The sequence below is a fragment of the Mytilus galloprovincialis genome, chromosome 1, assembly GCF_965363235.1.
Source record: "Mytilus galloprovincialis chromosome 1, xbMytGall1.hap1.1, whole genome shotgun sequence".
Lineage (NCBI taxonomy): Eukaryota > Metazoa > Mollusca > Bivalvia > Mytilida > Mytilidae > Mytilus > Mytilus galloprovincialis.
In genome coordinates this window covers 44,628,811-44,655,344 of record NC_134838.1, presented here as the reverse complement: position 1 = coordinate 44,655,344, position 26,534 = coordinate 44,628,811, and the positions used below count along the sequence as shown (strand labels likewise).

The 26,534-nt window shown below is 32.5% G+C and overlaps 1 protein-coding gene across 1 annotated transcript in view; it reads left to right on the top strand.

The window, feature by feature from the left end:
- The window catches only part of LOC143061066 (uncharacterized), a 31,480-nt gene extending 5,550 nt beyond the window's left edge, over window positions 1–25,930 (top strand). Inside the window, exons 3-15 of the mRNA XM_076233671.1 lie at window positions 4,641–4,768; window positions 5,760–6,007; window positions 7,464–7,629; window positions 9,944–10,315; window positions 11,988–12,260; window positions 12,917–13,164; window positions 15,452–15,611; window positions 19,188–19,343; window positions 19,864–20,076; window positions 23,393–23,659; window positions 24,351–24,604; window positions 25,087–25,270; window positions 25,875–25,930. Coding sequence (XP_076089786.1) covers window positions 4,717–4,768; window positions 5,760–6,007; window positions 7,464–7,629; window positions 9,944–10,315; window positions 11,988–12,260; window positions 12,917–13,164; window positions 15,452–15,611; window positions 19,188–19,343; window positions 19,864–20,076; window positions 23,393–23,659; window positions 24,351–24,604; window positions 25,087–25,270; window positions 25,875–25,930 — 2,649 coding nt within the window. The 5' untranslated portion in view covers window positions 4,641–4,716. The remainder of the gene's footprint in view (window positions 1–4,640; window positions 4,769–5,759; window positions 6,008–7,463; window positions 7,630–9,943; window positions 10,316–11,987; window positions 12,261–12,916; window positions 13,165–15,451; window positions 15,612–19,187; window positions 19,344–19,863; window positions 20,077–23,392; window positions 23,660–24,350; window positions 24,605–25,086; window positions 25,271–25,874) is intronic.
- Window positions 25,931–26,534: the final 604 nt, after the last annotated feature.

Here is a 26,534-nt window from a genome sequence, read left to right as displayed (position 1 = left end):
ACGGAAACGAAAAATCCAGCAATTTTCAATTTGTAAAGAGGCATAACTCTATAACGGTAAAAGTGACGAACTTGCCGTTGTGTGGCTATAAGCATAACACTTAGTTGAGGCAAACTAAAATTAGTGAACGGGAAACCAACTTTGGGACGCACGGAAGGACGGACAAGGGTAAAACTTAATTGATATATTTGCAAAAGTTAAATAAGCTTTGTTTTCTCTTTTTTTACCCTCAATGCTAATTCACATCTTAAAATATTTGTTTTTTTATGTTAATTTCTAGAGGATAACTCACAAGTTCACCGTAATTATATTAATAAAAAGTAAAATCACAAAAATACTGAACTTAGAGGAAGATCAATTGGGAAAGTCCATAATCACATGGCAAAATCAAATAACAAAACGCATCAAAAACGAATGGACAAAAACTGTCATATTCCTGACTTGGTACGTGCTTGGTACAGGCATTTTCAAATGTAGAAAATGGTGGATTAAACCTGGTTCTATAGCGCTAACCTTCTCACTTTAATGACAGTCTCATCAATTTCCGATATTTTTACATTGATGCGTTAAATAAACAGACACAATAAATATAATAGTCAAAATATGGGTACATCAGTCATCATCGTTTAACAATTTTAAAAGGAACAATTTAACAGAACACAAAAACATCTACTATCTACGAACACATTTATTGAGTGTCTGACGTCAGAAAATTTTATACGTCACATAAATTTGTCGTTCAATGTGCGTACAAACAATTTTAAAATTTTCATGGGAATGTTAGCATACAGGGTTAAAAAATCAAAAGTATGTAAGAATAAATTTAAGAAATAGACCGAGATTTAAACTAGTCCAAAAGTTATATATAGAATTTATAAGAATCCAAAAATAGTTAATACCACTACGCGATTGAATGATTTTGACGTTTGTGGTTCAACGTATATTGTAATTCATAATAGAAATATATCATAATGACATATAATGGAACAATATCATACTGACGGGATCTTTTAAAGTACAGAGTCACGTTATAAGAACAAAAGAAATACAAAAAGTCGCAAATACAAAACAAACCACAAAAAAATGAAAGCCAATACAAACACATTGACGAGATGTATAAGTACCGAGCCACGTGAAACGGATATCACATGAAACCATTCAACAGTAAAAGTAATATTAATAATAGAACAAAGACAAATGAAAGAACTATAAAACACGTTGTTAAGATGATAAACAACATCAGTACGAAGAATCTATACATCAAGACCATCGTGTATTATTTGAGAAGTTGATACGGAATATTTATCAACAAGGTCTTGGTACCTTCCGATGAACTTTTTTAGAAAAAGAACGAGACGTTCTTTGACATACCCCTGTTTCATCAACTTTCTACTCAGACACTGATGACGTATTACAAAGTCTGAGTAGGAGCTGCAAGCTCTTGAATATCGAATAAGTTGTGAAATATATATCCCATATGCAGGTGAAGTTGGTATATTGCTACTAAGGTGGGGGAAATTTATGATTTCAAAATTAAAATCGTCTCGTTTGTCATAGATTCTGGTACTGAGATGACTGTGTAAGTCAAATTCGAGATATAAGTCTAAAAATGAGGCGGAGGAAGCCGTGTCTGTTGTTTCTTTAATCTCTAGTTCTAGGGGATATATTAATGGAACCCAATCAGAAAAGTTCGGATTGTTTATGGAAAGAACATCATCAATATATCTGAAAGTGAAATTAAATAATCTGGCTTCTTTGATTCTCTTGTTTTTTACAAGTGTCTGGAGGAACTCCGATTCATATGAAAATAAGAAGAGGTCGGCAAGAAGAGGCGCACAGTTTGTTCCCATAGGAATGCCGACAATTTTTTGGAAAAGTCTACCTCCAAACTCAACAAATATGTTGTCGATAAGAAACTCCAGCATACTGACCACTTGTTCTTCTGTGTAGCATATTTTACCTTTTTGTTTGTCACTACTTACGAAATATGCCTTATGAAATCCCAAAGTAATAAATTTATAGCGTATGCTACCATTTTTATGTTGAAAGGCATTGTGGATTATTTCTTTTAGGCGATTTTTCAATTTCACATGGGGAATGGTGGTATACAGGGTTGAAAAATCAAAAGTTTTGATGGAACTAATTTCAGAAAAAGACCGAGATTTAAAATTGTCTAGAAGTTCTTTAGAATTTTTAAGAATCCACATATGGTTAATACCACTACGCGAGTAAACAGTTTCACAGTATTTCTGAAGACCCTCTTTCACTGCGGACAGAATTTTAGTCAATCTAATGGACAATTCTTTAGTAGAACATGAAGATGAGCCAGCAATATACCGTTGTTTGTACGGAATTAAGCTTTGGTATCCAATACAAACAAGGTAAGTCCTCCGATTTGGTGTTCAATGCAATGTTTATTGAAGCCATGAAGGACTTATGATTTGCTAAAATCTCATCCTTGTCAAATGATATGTCTTTGTATGTGGGATTACCTGAGTGCTCCTTTATACCCAATTCTTTTACAAGACATTCGTAGTAATACGATTTACATACAAAGACAATATTATTTGAAGCTTTGTCCGCAGTAACAACAACATACTTATCATGAAGAGTTGATAGACATTTCATGGCCTCTTTGTCTCTGAAAACGGACTTTGGTCGATCGTTCACACAGTTTTTCAACTTGTGAACGCGACGCTTTATCAGAGACCTGATAGTTTTAACCCATTCTGACAAAGTGTCCAGTTCAACTTCTTCTCGCTTAGCCCATGCTCTGGCGTAGTCCTCAATGGAATCCATAATTATTTTGAAGTTATGGTTCCAATTGATGTGTTGGGGTTCTCTAAACTTAGGACCATGAGAAATCACCTTTCGGAGATTTTCATGTTGAATTATGTTTAGATCCCCAGTTATAACATGACCAGAGGGGCTGTAATTATAAGGCGAGTGGGAACAGTCACATGTCGGAGGTTGTTTTAGGTATTGTTCTAAGTCAAGGTCCTGCAATGCTTGTTTATAGTTAAATATTTTAGGTGCAATGGTTTTGGTGTAACTGTAGGATACAATAGGAACAGACTGATTTTGAAAATAAATAGGAATTTTAGATGTATAATTACCTCCTTGTGATGTAGAACGTTGCAGATATTGATTGCATCAATTCCTCTATTGGCAAAATCAACAGGAAGGAATATCCTCTTTTCCTCATGTAAAGGTTCCGATCTTACTGGTTTGAAAAGACGGAAAAGAGCTACATCACAAATAATACTGACTAGTCTGTATGTTGCAGAAAATGTATTGGTGCCTCCTTTGTCAAGTGCATAATCTCTTAAACGTTTAAGAAAATTAACTGGCAGTGAAAAGAGAATAGTTCTTATGTAATGTAACCCTAGTGGATGATGAAGATGTGAAAGAAGGTCATCAAAGCTCCCAGATGGTGATCTAGATTTGGAAGACTTTTTTACAGTAGGCCGATGGTAATGTTTTTACCCATGACTGCGTTGTTGTCGTAAGGTAGTATTAAATAAACTCATTACATTAACATCACTGCAGGCAGGACTTGACAAATTTCCTACTCCTTTAATATTGTCATTGCAACCATATGGCATTGCAGTCCCTAACTCCCTTATCCAGAAATTTTCTCTATCTTTGCGGAAAGGAGTACTTAGTACAGGGCTATTTGTGTGGTGATAAATTTTCTCAATGATGCGTACTTTCATAGATAAAGAAGGATCATGGTCCGGTTGATTAAAATGGTTATAAAGAACCCTAAATTGAGGATCTTTATTATCAGACCGGTGTTGATTCATTCTTTTACGCAAAGTTTGACGAGTTTCACCAACATAAAGAAGTCCACACAAAGTACATTCGATTCCGTACACGACATTGTCCGAGGAACAGTCCAGAGGCTCGAAAGATTTAGTATAATATGTTTTAGATGTTAAATTACTAGTAAAATCAGGAGTCGTGATTAACATATCACAAGTCTTACACGTGCTCCTTTTTCCCTTTTTATGTATACGATTGGGTAGAAGATTTTAAGTATAGTCAAAGTTTTTTAAGTGGACCTTTTCGGTTATTTCTTTAATGCTGAAATCCCTACTTCGCACCCATACTTTAAAAAAGGTTTAATACATTTATCAAATAATTCGAGCTATGTTTTGATTGATTTGAAGACAATGATTTCTGCATGATCAATAAGACCCACATTGAAATCCTAAGTAGCTTTGTTGCCTATGTCGATTCTGCCATCATCGTGACATTATTAACGGCATATAAAATAACCGGTTATAAAATATTAAGAATAACTTTGAATATGTATTAAGTTCGTTGAAAATCTTTACCAGTCCATTTGAGTTGCAGTTTGATAGATATAATACGAGATCGTTCATAAATAAGGCAAAACAAAAAGGGGATACATATTCACCTTGACATCCACTGCTATACAGGAGTAATATTCTGACTTTCAATCATTATGATAAATACAAGACTGTGTACTGTTATATCTATTTACAATTATATTATACATGTTACTGTTCATGTTATGTATTAGCAACTAATACTATAAAAAGTCACTGTTTTATTAACTTAAAATACATATAATTCATGTTCCAAAGGTAATTTACTGGTCTACATTATTTCAGACACGTAGTGAAAATGACATCCACGAATAGATGAAAATTGTTAGAGCAATTCTTTAAGAGAAGAAGCAACACAACTATGGCCTACCCTCAACAACCCCCAGGGCAAGCTATTCCGGATTATGAATTTAGTATGTTTTTATAATTTTCTCTATCTTAATAGAAAGTTTGAACAATTTGAGGAACAACCAAGTTTTGCTTTCTCTTTTATTGTTATGAATTGTTGTTATGTCATATACGTAACAATTGGATTTCATTATACATGAGAGTGATTTACCAGATATTGAGCTTATACATGTTGAGGAGGTGGATAGGAAAGAAGACGAAGAGGGTGTTTGGTCTCAAGTGGTGTCGGACCAGTGCCTAGAAAATGAAAATTATAAATTTCCAGTGTCCAATACGATTTCTGGATCTACCTTCATAAAGATTATACATAAATTTATATGACTCTTCTACTAACATTATCATGATAGTAGTTTAATTCATGATGGTATGGTTTAGATTTCTTCAAAGCCTGCTTCTAAGGAATGTTATAATTTCATTACTATTTTATATATCGTTTGAAAATCTTTTTTATGTGTTTTCTAATGGTATTATTTTATCGTTAAGAAATATTCTAAAAACCTATATATTAATAGGAATATGAGCTATATGACTCTTTTTTATTTATAATTGCTCCTCGCACAATACTTAATGAATTCCTTCTCATTTCACATATGACAAGCCACTAGATACACAGGAAAAGTATGTACTATGAAACTTTCTAGAAAAATTAATGCTATTTGATTGGACGAAGTGTTGTCAATATGCGCTATTTTGTAGATGAGATGTGTAATCAGTATCAAACGTGACGTCACGATCATATCAACATCATGACCATAATACTGTTATTTTAATGAGAGTTTGATTTTTGACCGACCGTGCAAGGGCTGTATAGCTAGTCAAGGTGGTTAAAAACTTCCATTTGTTGTTGACTTCCGAGTCTTGCCATGTGATCTCATGTTTATTCACATAAAGAAAACGAATTGCAAACAATAAGGGAAGAATTTGAAGAAATGAAATCTAGTCAAGTCCTTCTCATTAAAATTAATCACATCTAAAGTACTATCTATTACCTTTCAGTTAAGACTACTCTGTCTGCATTACAACAACTAAACCGTGATGCTTTGGAAGCAATGAACAATAAAGATTATGAAAAAGCTCTTGATGCTTTCACCCGATCAATTCCTTTGGGGCTCCAATGCTATGTTCCTGAACAATTTGGAAAGTTACTGTCCAATAGAGCGTTTGTCTATTATAGCTTGGGAGATTACAGAAGAAGTTTGTATGATGCTAATCAAGCCTCGTTACATTATCCAGGATATTTCAAGGTAATTATATTCACAGAGATGCAAAATGTTTTGTCCAAATTACATTCGTTTGCGTTTCAGCCAATGTTTATTATAATTGTTTCAGTATAAAAGTTATTCAGTATAATTATGCCAAACTGTATTCTTGATATACATGTAATTGGTCCGCTTTCAGATAAATCCCCATAGAACATCGCTGTTGTGTGTAAATTTCATTACTTAAAATTGAGAATGGAAATGGGGAATGTGTCAAAGAGACAACAACCCGTCTATAGAAGAGACAATAGCAGAAGGTCACCAATTGGTCTTCAATGCAGCGAGAAAATCCCGCACCCGGAGGCGTCATTCAGCTTGCCCCTAAATAAACTGCTTGATAAATGAATTAAGTGTTGACAATTCACTTGGAAACTCAACATATACCCACTTACTAAAGAGGAAATTCTAAATAATCATAGGTCTGTTCTATGTTCCTTTGGAATTTCAACCGAAGATGAAGAACTGGATCATCCATCAATGTATTGGATATCTTGGATATAATTGTCTTTCCAAACAACGGAACGTTAATGGGTCTTCCAAGTGCTCCACGAAACCTCTTTCTAAATAATTAATATTCATTTTATCAGTAATCAAAGCCGGGCTTCAAAGTTAATGTGAAACTGCATATTCTAGAGGTGCTGTGATTTAGATGTGGATACTAAAAAAATAAAGATCTTTTAAAGTACATACAATCTAAGACTCTTTCATCTTACAATAGTATTAAAACATTTGACTTTTCTACAGTTTAACTTAATCCCCATTCTAAACTAAAAGGCAAATTTGAAAGAGTTGGTATTGCTTTGCTTCATAAAAAAAAAAGAATGGCCAACGTAGAAACAAGTTATGTTAGGGAGGGATAAACCTCCTTTGTAAAGAATCACTCTGATTCAAACAAAAAATTCAAATTCTCTGAAACTGACATTATCAAGATGCTCGATTTATATATATATATTGACAACCTATTTGTTACGTCTGGAGGACGCGTTTTTCAATGGACTGTCGGTATTCCCATGGGAACCAATTGTACCCCGCTTCTTGCTGACTTGTTTCTTTTTTATTATGAGGCTGACTTCATACAGGAAATTCTAAGGATAAAATATAAGACGTTTGTAGTTTCATTTTACTTTACGTTCCGCTATATGAATGATGTTCAATCACTAAATAATTCAATATTTGGTGACTGTATTGAACTCATCTATCCCCTCGAACTAGAGATAAAGGATACAACAGAAACAGTTAAATCTGCCTCATTTCTTGACTTACATCTAGATTTCTATGTAGCAAAATTCAAGCAGCGCCTGTATACGGAGTATATATCTCCCAATTGATAACGATATTCCCGTGCTTGTATTTCCTATCATGATATCCTTGATAGAGGGTTGCTCACAAGGAATATGAGATCAATACTATCTAAATTCTATGAAACTTTTTTTTATTGTAGAATTATTTAAGACAAGGATTTGTATACAAAAAACTAAACGAACCAGTCAATGCTGTGGCATCGTTTATAAATGCAGTGAATTTTTGTAGACAAAATTCAGATTTATGCTCACATGGTGTGGCTGCTTGTTATGTAGAATTGATAAAGGTTCTTTGTGAAGTTGAAGGTAGGTTATACATACACAATAGTTCTAATTAAAGTTATTCACAACTTTTTCAGTATTAATAATGCACTTACGTTACATCTTTTAAACCAATTAAAACTTAAAAGCTGTCAAACGAAATACCTTTGCGACAGTCACTGGTGTTAAACTGATCATCGTAATTGCAGTTACTGTGATTCTAACATGGCGGAATCCAAAACAGGTAAAGTCGTCTTTTATTGATTTCTCCGTGTACATGCGTTGTTTTAAAGAATTACTTAGCCACTAGAACTGCAATTACGGTGATCAGTTTAACACGAGTGGACAATGATGATTGTGACTAATTTATAATCACTATAGATAAATGTGCTTAATTTTCTGATTGAGAAACTTTTATTTTGTAGATTTACAAGATATGAATTAAGCATTTTCCACTAATTACAATCAAAATATGACAGAGGTAGAGAGACATAATAATTATATCTTATTTTTACCTCTAGTAAAAATCCTTTAGGGGTACACATCAACTTTGTACTTTAGGTCTGTAATCGGTGCAACAGTTAGGGGTCTAAGTTTATGTCCCATCTTTGTAGCTAGGTTTGAGAGTTTCTCAACAGTTGGCGTCCGTCGTCCGTCGTCGTCGTTGTCGTCGTCCGGCGTCGTCTGTTAACTTTTACTAAAATCTTCTCCTCTGAAATTACTTGGCCAAATATAACCAAACTTGGCAACAATCATCATTGGGGTATCTAGTTAAAAAAAATGTGTCCGGTGACCCGGCCAGCCAACCAAGATGGCCGCCATGGCTAAAAATAGAACATAGGGGTAAAATATTGATTTGGGCTTATAACTCTGAAACCAAAGCATTTAGAGGAAATCTGAAACGGTGTAAAATTATGTGCCCAGTGAAGATCTATCTGCCCTAAAAATTTCAGATGAATCGGACAACCGGTTGTTGGGTTGCTGCCCCTGAATTGGTAATTTTGAGGAAATTTTGCAGTTTTTGGTTATTATCTTGAAAATTAATATAGATAGAGATAAACTGTAAACAGCAATAATGTTCAGCAAAGTAAGACCTACAAATAAGTCAACAGGACCAACATGTCCAAAATGGTCAGTTGACTCCTTAAGGAGTTATTGCCCTTTATAGGCAATTTTATCATTTTTTCTTAAATTTTTGTAATCTTTTACAAAAATCTTTTCCTTTGAAACTACTAGGCCAAATTTAACCAAACTTGTCCACAATGATCATTAGGGTATCTAGTTTTAAAAATGTGTCCGATGACCCCGCCCGCGAACCAAGATGGCTGCCATGTCTAAACATAGTACATAGGGTAAAATGCAATTTAGGGCTAAAATCTCTGAAACCGAAGCAGTTAGAGCAAATCTGACTACATAAAAAAATCATTAGGTCAAAATCTATCTGCCATGAAATTTTCAGACGATTCAGGCAATATGTTGTTGGGTTGCTGCCCCTGAATTTGGTTATAATCTTGAATTTTATTATAGAGAGAGATAAACTGTAAACAGCAATAATGTACAGCAAAATAAGATCTAAACATAAGTCAACGTGAACAAAATGGTCAAGTGACCCCTAAAGGAGTTAATGCCCTTTATAGTAAATTTTTAACGTTTTTCTTAAATTTTGTAAATTTTTACAAAATATTTTGAACTGTACCTACTGGGCCAAGTTCATTATAGATAGAGATAATTGTAATCAGCAAGAATGTTCAGTAAAGTAAGATCTGTAATTTTAAAACAATTTAAACGAGTAACCGCTTAGCCAACAAGCTGTAAGAACACACGAAAATAAAGCATCCTACCAAAAAAAACCAGTCAATGTGCATTTGTGTTCTTATTTCTTAAAGTCGCATATTTGGTTTGCAACCAGGACGAGCCAATTTAAAAGTTTTGTTTAAAAACCAAAATGAGGTGTAATAGATTGAAACTTTTTTTGTTTTGTTTTAAACAATTTTGATCAATATCATATCAGTCCTTTTTTCATTTTTAGTCATTTATCTTGAAATTGATAAAATTTTAGTAAAAACCATCTGATAAAAAAGACACATTGTTTGCCTTATTATCTATATCTAATAGAAACATTTGCTGAAGATGTAATTTGGATTCTATTTAGCTGTATGTATACAATATCGTAACTTCAGACTTTTTAAAAGACATAATAGTTACATAATCATAGATGTATCATGCTTCATTATTATACAAATAAGTATTGAATGCTTCTTTTAGTAATTCCATATATATAGGGTTGTAAAAGCGTTGACCTAGCGTACACTTTTATAATGAAGCGCTTCTTTTTCTTCATTCATTCATTTTTTTCCAGATATATTTGACTTAGATTCAAAAATAATTGGTGCAGAATCAGGCGTAGTTGATGCAGGAAATTTGACTCTTAAGGAAATAATCCTTTATCAGCTGTCATCAGACGATCAATGCCAATGGAAAGCCATTTCCTATTTGTTAATAGGTGCTGTAAAAGGCGCTGATTCAAAACTTGCAGGAAGTTGTTCAGACTGTAATTGTTCTGCATTATCAGTTTTGAAGTTGTTTACTGAGACCATAGACTCACAGAAAAAAGAATGGGGCTGCAAACTGGCAATTAAACTATTACAAAATGGTGCTTCATTTCAAGAATTTGAGAGCGGATTGGACGGGAGCGTTATTCACTTCTGCGTTAACATTACTTTGAAAACAGGTATCATTTTTTAAAAGCTTAATTTTTTGAAACTAACAAGGAAAAAGTGGGATCATTAAAGTACATACTGATGATGATGTATTTGATAAACGTCCGCTGGCAAATATTTCATGCATGTTCAGGACACTAGAAAAAGAAAAGAATTGATAAAAAAAAAAGCATTGACGGGTCATTCTTCATTTCCATCTAAAAGTATAAAAAATATGTATGATTGACCCTTAGAGTCTTTACAGAAGATTAGAGGACAATGACGCAAACGATTCGAGGTCATCGTATAATGAATTATATTTTAAAGGCCCTTGGATGACAAAATGTGACAAAGAAAGAAAAAAAAGAAAATTAAAGTTTAATATATGCTTAAACAATTATGACATACAGCTACCCATCGGTAATGAATAACAGTTTCATGACTCGGGACATAAATATTTTGGCGGTATAATTATACTTATGAGCGATTAGCTCTCTTCTGACAGTGGTGTAACAGTACAGCAATGACACAAAATTTTGAAAAAATTCCACGACATAATATATAATATTTCATCCCAGATTAATCGCAATTACTGAGAGCTCGTTCTGACTTACCCCAATTTCAAGAATAAATTAAATCAATCTGTATAGGTAATGAGGTATATTTTGAATGTGGTTGGGAAATACTTTTGATATTTTTATGTTTTGAGTACATACTTAAACTATGTTGAATGTACATTTAATATCCTGGTGTGATAATATTGTATCAAGAATGATCTGAAGTACAGAAAAGATGACCTCGCTAGATATATTCTATTTTTCGTTGAAACAATTATCTCGCCTTTTCACCAGTATAACCACGGATTGTTTACTTGCCAAAAATGCGGCTCATACAATATTGGAACAGTAATTTCCTACTCTTTTATCCTGGCGCATCGGATTTAGCACAGGGGTTCGACCAGTTAAAGTCTTGTCGGTAATATGTAAATGTGTATAAAAAGACCGAGTTCTGCTTAATTGGTCCGAGACCACAATTATTTCGTAGTGCATTTCTTTAAGAACATAAATGAAAATAAAAAAAATCCCACCTTCACTTTCTCAAAGAAACTTTTACAGTGTGTTGTACTACTTTTGGGACAAATTATATCAAAATTATAGAAAACTTCATCGCCTCTAACTCAAAATATGGACAATTTTATCTTTAGGGCGTCTTGAAATCTTTTGACAGCTTCCGAAGTACTATTTTTCAACCTTTTTCACCTGGATCAAATCACTACTTTCCTTTAAAATTCTGGACCCAAATTTTTTTACAGTGTAATTTCACCCCCTACTTGCAATTTGAGGCATTAAACATGGAGAAATAAATTTGGAAGGGTTATAAAAATTAATGGCAAGTAACCCACTGTCAACACTAGGGACTATATTTGTGAACAACGAAAATCAACAACGAAAATCAAGGGACGACAATTGTGGTCTCGGACCAATTTACGACTATAAACTTTTCATAACCCCTCAAAAAGCCTAATAAAATATTAAAAAAAGAAAAAACAAATTAAAATACTTAACATGTCGAATTCTTGTGCTCGGTAAAAGTGTTTATGTAAAAAAACGTGATTCAAAACTAATTACTGTCAGACTAATGGTCGAGGACAGGAAGAAGAAAAAAAACAATTAATACACCAAAATAATGGTCCCTTTTTTGCAGGTAATGTTGAGTTTTTGAAATATTTACTATCAACTCATATAAAAACAACATCAAGCATGAATGTCAAACTCAACGGAGATACAGCACTACACGTTCTTGTGAAGGATTCAAAAGTACGTAAAACGACTATTGGCGAAACGATCATTGGTCTTTTGGTTAATCATGGCTGTGGTTTAAATATAAAAGACAGCGCGGGAAAAACAGCCATTGAATATACGAGTAAATCTGACCAAGTATTCAGCTTATTACAGAATGCTTCAAGTAGCAGTAAAGGTAAGGACATATTTTCATATTAGTTTCATATTCTACCCTTTACAAAAAGAAAATATAGTTGTTTTTTTATCTTTATCTGTGGATTGATCAGTATTCTTCAAGCACATATCAATTGTCATGCTAAATATCCAGCGTCAAATATTTTAAATAAGGAGGTACTGGCAAAAAGTAAAATAATAAAAATACCGAACTCCGAGAAAATTCAAAACGGAAAGTTCGAATCAAATGGCAAAATCGATAATTCAAACACATCAAACGGATGAGTAACAATTCTGACATTCCTGACTTGGAACAGACATTTTCTTATGTTGAAAATAGTGGATTAAACATGGTTCAAATAGCAAAGCACACTAACGCAATGACGGGGCGTATAAGTACAGAGCCACGTCAAATGGATATGAACAAAAACAGTAAAAATAATATTCATTAAGACAAATAAAAGAATACTATATATAACAGGCTATTAAGACGATGCACAACCGTTAGACTAAGTACCCAGAATCCTCAAGACCATTGTGTATTATTTGTGAAGTTTTTTAGGGAAAAAAATATTTGCAATTTCCTCACATAAAATATATTCATTTTGCATGGATAAGTGATATGTGATTAGATATGATTCATCAAATTAATCAGAATTCCATTCATCGAATCTGTAGGTAGTGGAATCAGTGCAAACATAACGAGAATTCGGAAGATCGGAAAAGATGCCCTTCAGGCAGGCAACTTAGATAAGGCACTTGAAATATACACAAAAGGAATAAAAGATTGTTCAGATGAAGGAGACTTAAAAAATGAAGCAATAATGTATACAAACAGGGCAACTGTATATACTAAGCTGAACCAACACGAATTGGCATTAAAAGATGCAGAAAGTGCTATTCTAGCTGATTCGTCATGGCATAAGGTATGGAACATATTTGGTAATTAAGGTGACGCAACATCTCTTTTACTTCTGTAGCTATGAAGCAGACCAAACTTTTTTAAACATTTAATGAAGAATATCATTCTTTACTGAGTATTCCTCGTAAATATATATTACAGGCATTTTCTTAATTTAGACATTTAGGAAAATGCTAGAAATTTTTACGCGTTCTCTAAATTACGGTTGTGACTTAGAAATGTTATCAATTGCCATTTGTTTTTCGGGCATTTACCAAATGCCTGGAAAAATTAATAGACAAAATCCAAAAAATGTTACATAGAATGGAAAACTCATCTAAACTGATAATTACTGACTTCAAAAATTTATAGCTGACTATGCTCATTGTTGAAGGCCGTACGGTGACCTAAAGTTGTTAATTTCTGTGTCATTTTGGTCTCTTGTGGAGATTTGTCTTATTGGCAATCATACCACATCTTTTTTTTTTTATATATTTTAATGTTATAAGTATCTTGTCTTAAGGAAGTATTAATCCTACTTTGTAAAGAATCACTCTGATTCAAACAAAAAGTTTTCCTAATCTGACATTATTGTCATATGCTTGATTTATACATTTGGAGGACGTGTTTTTTCAACAAACTATCGGCATTCTCATAGGAACCAATTATGTCCCTCTTCTTGCCGACTTGTCTATTTATTCCTATGAGGCTGACTTCATACAGGAAATTCTCAGGAAGAAAGAAAAAAGTTAACAACAATCTTTAACTTTACTTTCCGCTGTATATATATATATGGTGTTCTCCAACCAAATAATAAAAAATTGATGACTATGTTGAATGCATCTATCCAAACGAACTAGAGATAAAGGATACAACAGAAACAGTTAAGTCTGCGTAATGTCTTAAATTACATCTTGAAATTGACAATTAGGGTCGGTTGACAACAAAATTTTACGATAAAAGAGACGATTTCAGTTTCCCAATTGTGAACTTTCAATTTCAATGTAGCAACATTCCAGCAGCGTCTGCATACGGAGTATATATCTCCAAAGTGATATGATATTCCCGGGCTTGTATTTCTTATCAAGATTTCCTTGATAGGGGTTGCTGCTCACGAGAAAGCTATTTAACCAAGAGTTCCAAATGTTGAAGTTGAAATCAAACATTTTGTAAATTTTGCGGACGCCAAAACGAGATGGTTGACCGTTTTTGAATATTCGTTTCACAGATGATATCGGATATGTTTCTTATGTCGTAACTTCAATCGCGTTCCCTTTTTACGAATGTGAAGTACCGAATTAGACTGTTTACTGGGTTTGTAATAACATGAGCAACACGACGGCTGCCACATGTAGAGCAGGCTCTGTTTACCCTTCCGGAGCAATTGAGACCACCCTTAGTTGTTGGAGTGGTTGCTTTTGCTTAGTCTTTAGTTTTGTTGTGTCTTGTATTCTACTATTTGTCTGTTTGCCTTTTTCTGTTTAAGCCAATACGTTGTCGGTATGTTTTCGATCTTTGAGTTTGAATGTCCCTCTGGTATTTTTCAATGCTCTTCAACTTCCTACTTTATTTGGCCTTTCCGTGTTTTTTTGGATTCGAGCGACACTGAAGAGTCTTTTGTAGACGAAACGCGCGTCTTGTGTAAATATAAAATTTAATCCTGGTATATATCATGAATTATTTGCCCCTCTTTTGTAAGATTTTTGACAATAAATCAATAAGTCATCTGAGGTATTCAAAATTTCCACAAGCAAGGATAACTATTTGTTATTCATGAAATTTTTGGATGTTCAGATAATTTACACATTCATTGATGGTCTTCTTTTCTTTTCGTTTTCATCTTCTTACTTGATAGAAAATAACACACAATAACTTTAATGTATATAATTCTATTAACTGTGTTCCAAACCAAAAAAGTTCAAATTATTATAAGCATGATTAGGTTAATTAATATTTTTTACTAATAAGAGCATTTAAAGAATCCTGTTGTGCTTATTACATTATTTTAAGTGTCGCTCAAAGTGCTTGTCTTTCACTCCAGTCAATTAATTGCACAATTTAAATTTAATTAATGGATTTATCATTGACACATTCCATTCAGAATAACAACGAAATATTTGCTATTAGAAGTAAACCAAACCATCAATCAATCAATCAAAAAAAAAAGATAAGCGTAATTTTACTGAATCATTTTTCTTCTTCTTCGCAGTAATGAATACATATGTTTTTATAATTAGTCTAATTTATATTACTGACTGACATATGAACATATGTAATAATCAAACAACTTATTTGTAAAGTTTGTAATTCAGGCACACTGGAGGAAAGGAAAAGAACTGTATCTCCTGAAAAAATATGACGAGGCATTTGAAACATTCCTAAATGGATTTGAAGTTTTTAAGCTAGTATGTGGCGATACAGATTCAGTTGATTTGATCATCGGTGCTGTCATTGCTTTTCCAAATATACCAGGTATGAAATAAATGAAAAAATAGAGTTAAACCCATTTACAACATATCTAAATAGTAAACGTGTGATATTGATTTCAATTAGCACGAAATCAGGGTCTTATGAAATTTATAAAAATATCGTTTTATTTCTTTTTGATTTTTTCTAAAGAAATGCGATTAAAATCAAAAGGATATAAAGGTAGACAATTTCAACATTGAAAAGTGATTGGTTATAATACTTTCAAACGCGTTATATTAGTGTTAGATATCACGAACCAAATATCTCATCAACATGTCACGAAACAAAAGCGATATTTAAAAAACCTGTGTGACGAAATGAAATATATATTCAAATAAAATAGTTTTCTTTCTTCGAAAAGAGAAAAAGACCGAATTGCCGGTATTTTTTCCTTATTCTGTTTGTGATATCCATCACTCAAAATCGACATAGATAAAACGATAGCATTATTAATTTATTTTTCCTTCATGAATATAGAATGATAAATACTTTTCAATGTTTTAAAAAGTAATGTATAAAATCCACAGTGTGGGAACGGAACTGTACGGTTTTCTACTAATTTGGTCATTCGGGAGACTGTCAAGCGGTGCTCCGACATTGGCAAAATAACAAGTTGCTTGATGGAAACTTTGACGAACTCTTATGTTCCTATATAACGTTTCTGCTTCAAGTTTTGATAGCTAAAACATTCTTTATATAAATATGAACCAATAAAATAATAAGAAAGGTATATGCACCCAAACGTTTTCCTTAGAATGGTGGAGCTCCGTGTAAAACGATCAAAACTGTCAGACAACAGCGATCAAAAATGTGAAATAAAAATCGAAAAATCAATGTTTGCTACCTGAATTTTTCACATGTACCTTTTCTGATATATAGTCTTACCTGTCTGAAAGTTTCAAAGCCATTGTCCCAGTAGAAATCTAAATATATTTATTTTCTCCATGTCGGATATTTTTATTGACTGTACAATCGCTTGCAAGTTTACTGTAATATCACTCGGAGCCTTCCTGTACAATCGCTGGTAGCTTTCCTGTAGAATTGCTTGGCCAAATTTATTAAATACATTGCATATGCATTGCATTGGTTGTTTCTTGCTGTCCTATCAAATTCATCTACGGTATTTGAAGTGAAAATAAGCATAAAACCAGTCATTTTGACAATTAAGATTCTATAAAGGAACCCTTTTAAGGTGACTATATCAGAGACAAAAACAAAATGTGTACAATAGATATAAAAAAGAAGGTGTGGTATGATTGTCAAAGAGACAACTCTCCACAAGAGACCAGAATGACACAGAAATTACCAACTATTATAGGTCACCGTACGGTCGTCAACAAAGAACAAAGCCCATACCGCATAGTCAGCTATAAAATGCCCCGAAATAACAATGTAAAACGAGAAAACTAACGGCTTATTTATGTACAAAAAATGAACGAAAAACAAATATCGACACATACACCACAGTTCCATGTCGACCCTCTGATTGGTTTACCAGAAGATTGAAAAGGGTCATGGTATGTTAGATACCTCACACTTTTAGCCAGAAACTACAAAGTAACACATTTTCTTTCCTGTGATATCAGTTGTTAACTTTGACACATGTCATTTACCAAATAACAAAAGTGATTGGCTATGTGTAGATACACCATAGGATGAACTAAATTTCACCTGAAAGCTTTGCTTTCTCGTGAAATTTAGCTCATCCTATGGTGTATCTACACATACCCAACACTTTTTAATTTGGCAACTATAACAAGGAATGCGAATGTGGAATGGTGGTAGCTAACCACTGATCTAAGAAAAGACACGCATATGTCAATAAACATGATATTAAAATAAGAAGATGTGGTATGATTTCAAATGAGATGTCTGTTTATTACAAGCTATAGCTACTGGTAGAAAAAACTCCAGTAAAATTATATTTCATCAAGGATGGGAGAGGACTTGTTATCTGAAAGACAGAGAAAACACAAAATCCTTCAACATGATTTTTCTATATCAATGTCACGATTCAGGAACTTTTCAATATTCCCAACTATAGCATCCGACAAACGAACGAAACAGTTGGTTTTTTTTTTCTTTTTTTTAGTGAGAACAACATTTTTATCAAACCACATTTATATCTTCAATATAAAAATAAAGAGATGTGATATGATTGTCAGAGTTCAAAAAATAAATAGATTTAAGCAATTATAGTCGGCTATAAAATGTCCCGACATGAAAAATAAGAATCAATACATTTCGAATTTAACTGACGGTCTAATTCATAATAAAACAATTTACGAATAACATATATGACAGACATGAACCAACGACAACCACTGAACTACGAGCTCTTGACTTGAAACAGGTACATAAAGAATTTGGCAGGGATAAAAAAAAGTCTGTGTGCGCTCATTTCTCCCCAAACCTAGCACAACACAAGACCAAAATCTAAAAAATCAGACGAATGATCGGATCATTATACTATCATTGACGATATCAGACCAGGTGGGGTTCTGCAAAAGGGGGATCCAAACCACGGAACACCCTGAAACGTCCACAAAATAAAAAAATCGGGAAAATGGGGTTTCAACCACCAAAACTCCCTCTCCCCGCATACCGGATCCGCTAATGCAGACTGCATCCATTCAAATAAAAGCTTCAAACATCATTAACACTTTTGAGTGTGTAATTTAGGTTTAGAAATGATAACAATACCAAATAAGTAACGTTATTAAATCGTAACAGAAAAAGGTGGGAAAAATCATGCCAGACATATATTGTATTGGATTGCAGTAGGTTTAATAATATTTATATGACAAGAGTATCATGAAAAACTTAAACTGATCATGAATGTGGCAGAAGAGATAGTAGTAAGCATTATTTACTTACGAGTTAAAATTAGTCATATGCCACTAGAAACTATTACAGCAAAATGCAATAAATGTGTAGGAAAATGTAATACCTTTGACTAGCTTGCTTTCTAGCTGGACCGTGAATTCATAACAAGGTAAAGTAGGTAACCTTCCTTTCGGAGTAGTCTAGTTGGCCAAACGATGAAAAGAAAAGCTCCAAGCGATTGTACAGAAAGGCTCCGAGTGATATTACAGTAAACTTGCAAGCGATTGTACAGTCAATAAAAATATCCGACTTGGAGAAAATGAATATATTTAGATTTCTACTGGGACAATGGCTTTGAAACTTTCAGACAGGTAAAACTATGCATCAGATAAGGTACATGTGAAAATTCAGGTAGCAAACATTGATTTTTCGATGTTTATTTGACATTTTTGATCGCTGTTGTGTGACAATTTTGATCGTTTTACACGGAGCTCCACCATTCTAAGGAAAACGTTTGGATGCATATATCTTTCTTATTATTTTATTGGATCATATTTACATAAAAAATGGTTTAGCTATCAAAACTTGAAGCAAAAACGTTATATAGCACCATAAGAGTTCATCAAACTTTCCATCAAGCAACTTGTTATTTTGCAAATGTCGGAGCCCCGCTTGACAGTCTCCCGAATGACCAAATTAGTAGAAAACCGTACAGTTACGTTCCCACACTGTGAAATAAATGATTTTTTTTAGACAATCTTAAAGCGACGAGGTACGAAAAATTGTTAAACACATCTTTAGTCCAGTTTTGGCCTGACGTACTGAATAGATTATCCAAAGAGTCTGAATGGAAAGTGATCAGCTATTTGATTTTAGGGTTGATTACAGAGGTTCCATCAGATCTTACAGGTATATATGCACAAATATATATAAAGTGGTTTTTTTTTATGACCAATCGACGTAATGACGAAGGGCATATTAATATACCCCTGTCCGTCCGTCTGTCCATTTATCCGTACGGATATAGATACATGATATGTTCGGCTATCTAATCCTACAGTTTTTCTGCTAAAGCTTTCAGATTTTGTATGTTGTTTGTAGATAAAATAGAGGTGTGCGTGTTCACAAATTTTGATTTTTTTGTAGGTGTAATGAACATATGTAACAATTTTACCCTTATCATTTTGTGTACGATGTAAACAGAACTTTCAAAAGGCAAACACAGAAAAAATTGACAAATTCACCATATTGCCATGAAGTTTATAACATCAATGAACAAAGCTTAATAACAGTTGTGAGCCTGTGGTGTCATGGTTTTTTCCTCTCAAAGAAATTGACTTAATTTCCAAGGAATATTGCAAACAGATATAGCTTTTTGAAGTTCTTGAAAGTTTATCGTAATAATTATTATAATTATTTTTGACTTTAGGTTATGGGGCTGCATATTCCGTTGACACCAGTAAGATGCAACTGAGCACCGTGTTCAAATTTATAGAAGACAACAAAACTGATAAATCAGTTTCAAATTGGTTGACGCCAACAATGATTGTTCTTCTGTTCAAGCATGAACAATTTCTCAACTTTAAAAACGATGATAAGGACAACTGTATCCACGCTGCTGTGAAATATGCTCTTATTACAGGTAAAACGTAATAACTATAGAACATCAATGAATTGGATATTACAACCCCTAACATATTTTTTATCAGACATAGTAGTTTGTCTTACCAAGACTAGGTGTACTTCGCATTTTTTCTAAATGGCACATGATGCTATCAAGTGCACGAATCTACAAAATATTACAATATTTCGAGGACATATAGTACAAGCATGAAGATGTGATATTGTTGATTTTGGTAAAGATTCATTTGAGGACGTACACCTCTGAGGAGCCAAAAATTTCTAGAATTGAACTTTCTTTCTTAACCTGATTTTAGGTTTATATGACTGTTGAAAAATAATTGGTAAAGATTATAATCATATGGTGGTGCACTTCTGTTTTTGCTACGGCCCTTTGAAAGTACCCAATTTTGATGATTTTTCCATATTTTATAATTGTAGTCATTTTTTGTGCTATTATCGTGAACAAAATCACAATTCCACAATTAACTTTTTTTCATACTTTAAAAAAAAAGATGAAGTGAACCAATCTGAATAAATTAAACTTAAAAAACAATAGGTAGGTGTTAAGGGTGCAATCAACAGTTTTTTTTCTATGACATCATTTTTTAAGGGACCATGCATAAATGACCCTTAGTGGTGGACTGATTAATAAAGATACTTGTATACAACTAGATATCACTGGAATCAGAATGTTCTCTAGTTTATAATGAAATAAAAATTAAGTCTAATTTTAATATGTTAAAATAATTTCTTCCAAAAAACATGTGGAAAAAAAATGCCTAATTTGAACATAAAAAAACCTGAAATCAGGTCATGTGCATACCCATGAAGACATGATACATGCACATTTGATATAATCAAAACTGTATGAAATTTATAGGTTTTTACCCGGCCTTTCATCTTGTTTCAGGGTCGCCTGCTCCGAAAAGAGCTACAGTGGCTGCAAATAAGTTTTTAGTTTTCACTGCCAAAAAACAGGATGTTTACAGTGTTGTCTCCCCTAAAAACATGTATATTTAATTTGCTTTTTAAAATTATTTCAATCTTTCAACCTGTTTTGATTTAAAGCTAATTAACTAATTTTTACAATCAAATAAAAAAAACATGATATTTTTTCACCAATTAAGTAAATAAACAGGGGTTTCCTCCATGGTTATTTTTAGTCGGGGGAATAACCCCTAGTTTCTTATACGAAACTGTTTATAGCACCCTTAAGGCAAAACTTTGTATGCGATATATTAAAATTTCTCATCTTTTCTGAAGCTGTACATTATACCGATTAAAATTATGTCTTACTTTAAGGACTGTGACCATGAATAGTGAAACTACAGCTCTTTTTTATGACATGTAGTAGTGGCATTTTGGTCAGTGGCAAACAGTTTCACTGGCATATTCCAAACATTTCATGTATCACTTTTTCATCAGTTTAACAAAGAAAATAAATCATAAAATAGGGTTTCTTTTGAATAAATGAAATAAAAACTATGAATAAAGCAATTATAAAGTTGCTTGAAATATATTTTGTCCCTAGTATTATATGAACTAAGTCATAGCTGAGTAGGGAAAAATATTGAAATAGTGTTTCTCTTAGGAATGGCACTTATACTATTTTGACTATAAAAAGTACCAAATATATAATATAATGAATAAAAATTTATGTTACACTGATCAGTTGTAAAGGTACCAGGTAAAGTAGAAAAAATCTACACATTTCATGTGCAACTTTTGGTTCCAAATATATGAGAGATTGAATAAAAATATCATGACGTCGCTAAAAGATGAAAAAAACTTCAATATTCGCACAGAGTCTGATTTTCTTATATCTGGTTGCTATGTACAAATCTGTAATATTTGCATTAAATATACCAAACTGATGCTTTTAAATTAATGTATACATGCCATACAATTTTTTTCAGAATAATTTTACTCCATTCGCTAACACATTTCTAATCTCAAACATCACTATATTATATATTTGTCCCTTTAAGGGTGCAATCACCAGTTTTTTTCTATGACGTCATATTTTGAGGGACCATGCATAAGTGACCCTTAGTGGTGGACTGATTAATAAAGATACTTGTATAAAACTAGATATCACTGGAATCAGAATGTTCTCTAGTTTATAATGAAATAAAAATAAAGTACTTTTAATATATTAAAATAATTCCTTCCAAAGAACATGTGGAAAAAAATGCCTAATTTGAACATAAAAACCTGAAATCAGGTCATGTACATACCCATGAAGACATGATACATGCACATTTTACATAATCAAAACTGTATGCAATTTATAGGTTTTTACCCGGCCTTTCAAAATAATCTTGTTTCAGGGTACAGTCCCCTGCTCCGAAAACAGCTACAGTGGCTGCAAATAAGTTTCTAATTTTCACTGCCAAAAAAAACAGGATGTTTACAGCGTTGTCTCCCCTCAAAACATGTATATTTAATATGATTTTTAAAATTATCTCAATCATTCAACCTGTTTTAATTGAAAGCTAATTAACTAATTTTTATAATCAAATACAAAAAACATGATACTTTTTCACCAACTAAGTAAATAAACAGGGGTTTCCCTTCATGGTTATTTTTAGTCAGGGAATAACCCCTAGTTTTTTTTTATACGAAAATGTTTATAGAACCTAATTTAAGAAAGTTTTATCATATTTTGATACTTTTTTAAGTCAAATTTACCATGCTGTCAATTTTGTAAATGTGTGATTTTTCTCTGTTTTCAGAACGAAATGCATATTATTTCAACTTCTTTATTATAAATGATTGAAAAAATGCACATCTAAGAAATTTGAAAAAAAAGTTATATTGGATGTACGTGATTTTGCTTAAAATCATTTCTTCTCAAAATTTTGGCTCCAAAGACTGACTGGTAATAAAATTTGAAAAAAATATTACTCAAAAACTACTTATTGTAAATACACAATTTCTTCATAGAGCTAAGTATGAATAAGATATTATTAAATTCATTGCTATTTTCCTATTGTACTACATGTTTTGGAAAAAAAATCCAAAACAAGATTTCAACACGACAGAAACGTCAGAAGAATACAGCCTTAAGAACAAGTCCGATATGGTACCAGAGTGAAATAAATTAAATGTAAAGGAGTCCTACCTTTAATTTTTTCAATCTAAACGATGTGAACAAATACATAAAAATGAATGGCATTATTATGCTGATTATGTAGTGAATGCATCCCAGGGATTCATAATATTAGATTTAGTGTTTGGTCATCTATAAATGCCTGTCAATAATCTTTAATGTTTTAATTTACCAAATGAACTTAACCTATGACGATATCAACTGTATGAATGATATGATACAGGTGACGTACGTCTGTTAGAACAAATGCCTGTTCAAGGAACTCCCTTCGTCAACGAATATTTGAATGGTAACAACGAGTCTCCCTACCATGTGATAACCAAGAATGGATTTACCCAAGACTGCCAGTTAATGAAGAAAGTCGTGTTAATTTTGATAGACAAAAACTTCACAGCTAGTTGTAGAGACAGTGAACACTGTTTACCAATACATTACTTAGAGGAACTGCAGTTTGTCGAATTATACGAAGATCTACGGAAAATATCTGGGAGTAAGTGTAAAAACTATTTGCAAAATTAGAGACAAAAGAGTGTTCTAACAATTAAAACTTTTCTTATAACCCTTGGAAGCTCGCTATCTTTATAAACTTAATTTTCTATAATTCAAAATAATGTAAATTACACGTTTGTATTGACGTTCTTCAACACAAATATGCAACATAACAAACTCGGTTCCTGACAAGCACACGCAATTTATGAGTTTTAAGATATTTTCGATAGAATTTTAAAGAACTGTCATCTTGTGCATAGTCAGTGTGTACATAAATTGTTACAGGAGAAAGAAAATGCAAGAACTCTGTGATAAATATATAAAGTGAAGTACGAGATAACTTTCTTTAGTCTTATGTTTTTTCCCCTTAATTTCGGGAAACCTTACAATGGCAATTATTCTATTATTAATTTCACTTATTTGTAGTTCCAATTGATTAGAAAATATATGTTGCCTGATATCGGAAACACACACACACATACACAAAATAACATATAATATCCGAAAGTGCAAATCGATTTGATATAAATAACTAATAGGTAATCATAAAATCTTAAGCCATGGGCAACACTAATACCGTATAAAAGCTATAAAAGGCTACGGTATGATAAAATGTTAAACAATTCGAGCTAAAACCCAAATATATACAAATATAAACATTAAGTCTTAATAATAGTATAAAGTAATTTTAGACGGAGAAAGTGGTTCAAAGGATGATCTTCTTAAACAAGTTAAAAGGGAATTATCACAGAAAGACTTCACTGCCGCCTTACAATCGTGTTTTAGTGCGCTTTTGACATTTGACCCAAATGAGATGCAAGGAATAAACAAAGAAGTATCAAGTTTGATGAGAAATATGTCAGAATGTCATTTAAATCTTGGGAATGTGGAAGCTGCTTTAAATGCTGCAAATGACAGTGTGAAGTTTAATCCAACTTGTGATAGAGTAAGCATTTGGATCATTTAGTATAAATTAAGAAAACTAAGTTCTGTTGAAAAGTTTAAGTGAGTAATACGAAAAAGGACTCTTCTGTTTGTTTTCTCTTTATATTTCTCTCATGATTTTTCAATTAATATTGCGTCTTTAAGCTGGAAAATATAAATTGAGAAGAGACAACCCCTAACCAACACTTGAAGAAAAATAGTCAAAAGAACACCCACGAACAAACAAACAACAGTAGCCAATTACTACAGATAACAGTAAGGACTTAGTAACAAGAACATAACTTTAGCTGTTGAGATTATAACATTATCTACTATTAAGTAGAAGATAACAAATCCTGTCTAATTGCTTTTACAAGTATGGTATTGAAACGTGCAGTACCCTTTTAACAATTAATATTAATCTGCCATCAAAATGTGTTCCTTTCTTTAAAAGAAAGCCTATGGACTTATAATATTAAATGACTAACGCTCTTATATTTACAGGCATATTGTATGCTTGGTGATGCTTTATTTTTCGGCAAAAACTATCAACCTGCCATGCATACGTATACAAACGCACTCGTGCTTCATACCAACGGTCTTACTTTTCCAACTAAAAATATATCAAGGATGGTAGAAATCTTAAAGAAAATTTGCCTTGTTTTTCTACGTTTAAACAATAAAGATGGTATGTATTTTTTAATAATTACTTTTGATTCAGTAATAAACATATATTTTTTTTTTTTTTTAGATTAATTAAGAAATAATGATCATCATTTCAATAATATAAATTAATAAATATCATAGGCATTCGATGATTTTGCACTTCACCCACATCGCCACTGTCATTCACTTATCCGTTGTTTAAAAACGTCTACTTTCGTCTCTTATATATATGTTTTGTTAAAAAAAGGTCCTTGATCAACAAACAAAAACATCTTCCCTTTCATATTTTTTTTGTTACTCAGTTAGCTCAATTTATTATGGCTATGTATGTTTATAAAAATTCGAATCCGGTTAGTACTCCGTGTTCATGCAAATTTGTATGAAACAGGACTGTTTATCATATGCCCTTGTCATATCATAGAAGACTTTATAGTCGTAATCATTTTAGTTATTTGATTATTTGGAAGGGGTATTGCACCATTGAACTTGTATACAAGTATAACACATATACAACATATACACATTCGAATGTTATATTTATAAATTAATAATGAAGCTATATTCAATGCTTAACTTTAGAACAATGAAAATAACTCCAATTTTGCCACACTATTGGAACATTTCAGCATCACCTGAACATAGAGTATTTACACCTCCAGGTTTTAAGAAGTTCACCCTTTGAATTAACCTTGAAATTGCTTGTTCAACAGTTCCCTTTTCATATCAAATAATGCTAAATGATTTTTCATTTCCCATTGTTAATTATCCATTCTTAGATGGTGACGTTCCCTTGTCACCATCTTATGGTGTTTATATATCTCAACTTGTACTACTCGCTGGTGTATGTAACAATGTTTTAGATTTTAACGAAAGAAATTTATGTATTGCTGAAAATTTATTACACCAGGGTTTTCGATATTACAAACTAGTCAAAACATTTACTAAATTTTATCATTCGTATAAGACCATCATTCGTAAATATAGCTCAACATGCAGACTTCTTATACGTTCAGGTATTTCACATCCAATTTTGTTATGGAAATATTCTTTATAAAGCACAAAAATGTCAGTACTCTCCTCAGAAGCTAACGAAACCTTTAGATAGACTTATTAAGAAGGGATATAGTTACGATACTGTTGTCAGGTCATTAAAGATTGCATATTTTGGCGTTAATATTGATTCACTCATAGGGTCTTTGCATCGGAACTAAACACACTCATTTTTTAAAAACCAGTTGTTGGCATGACACGGGTTATGTTCTTCTCATATATGTTATGATGGTATG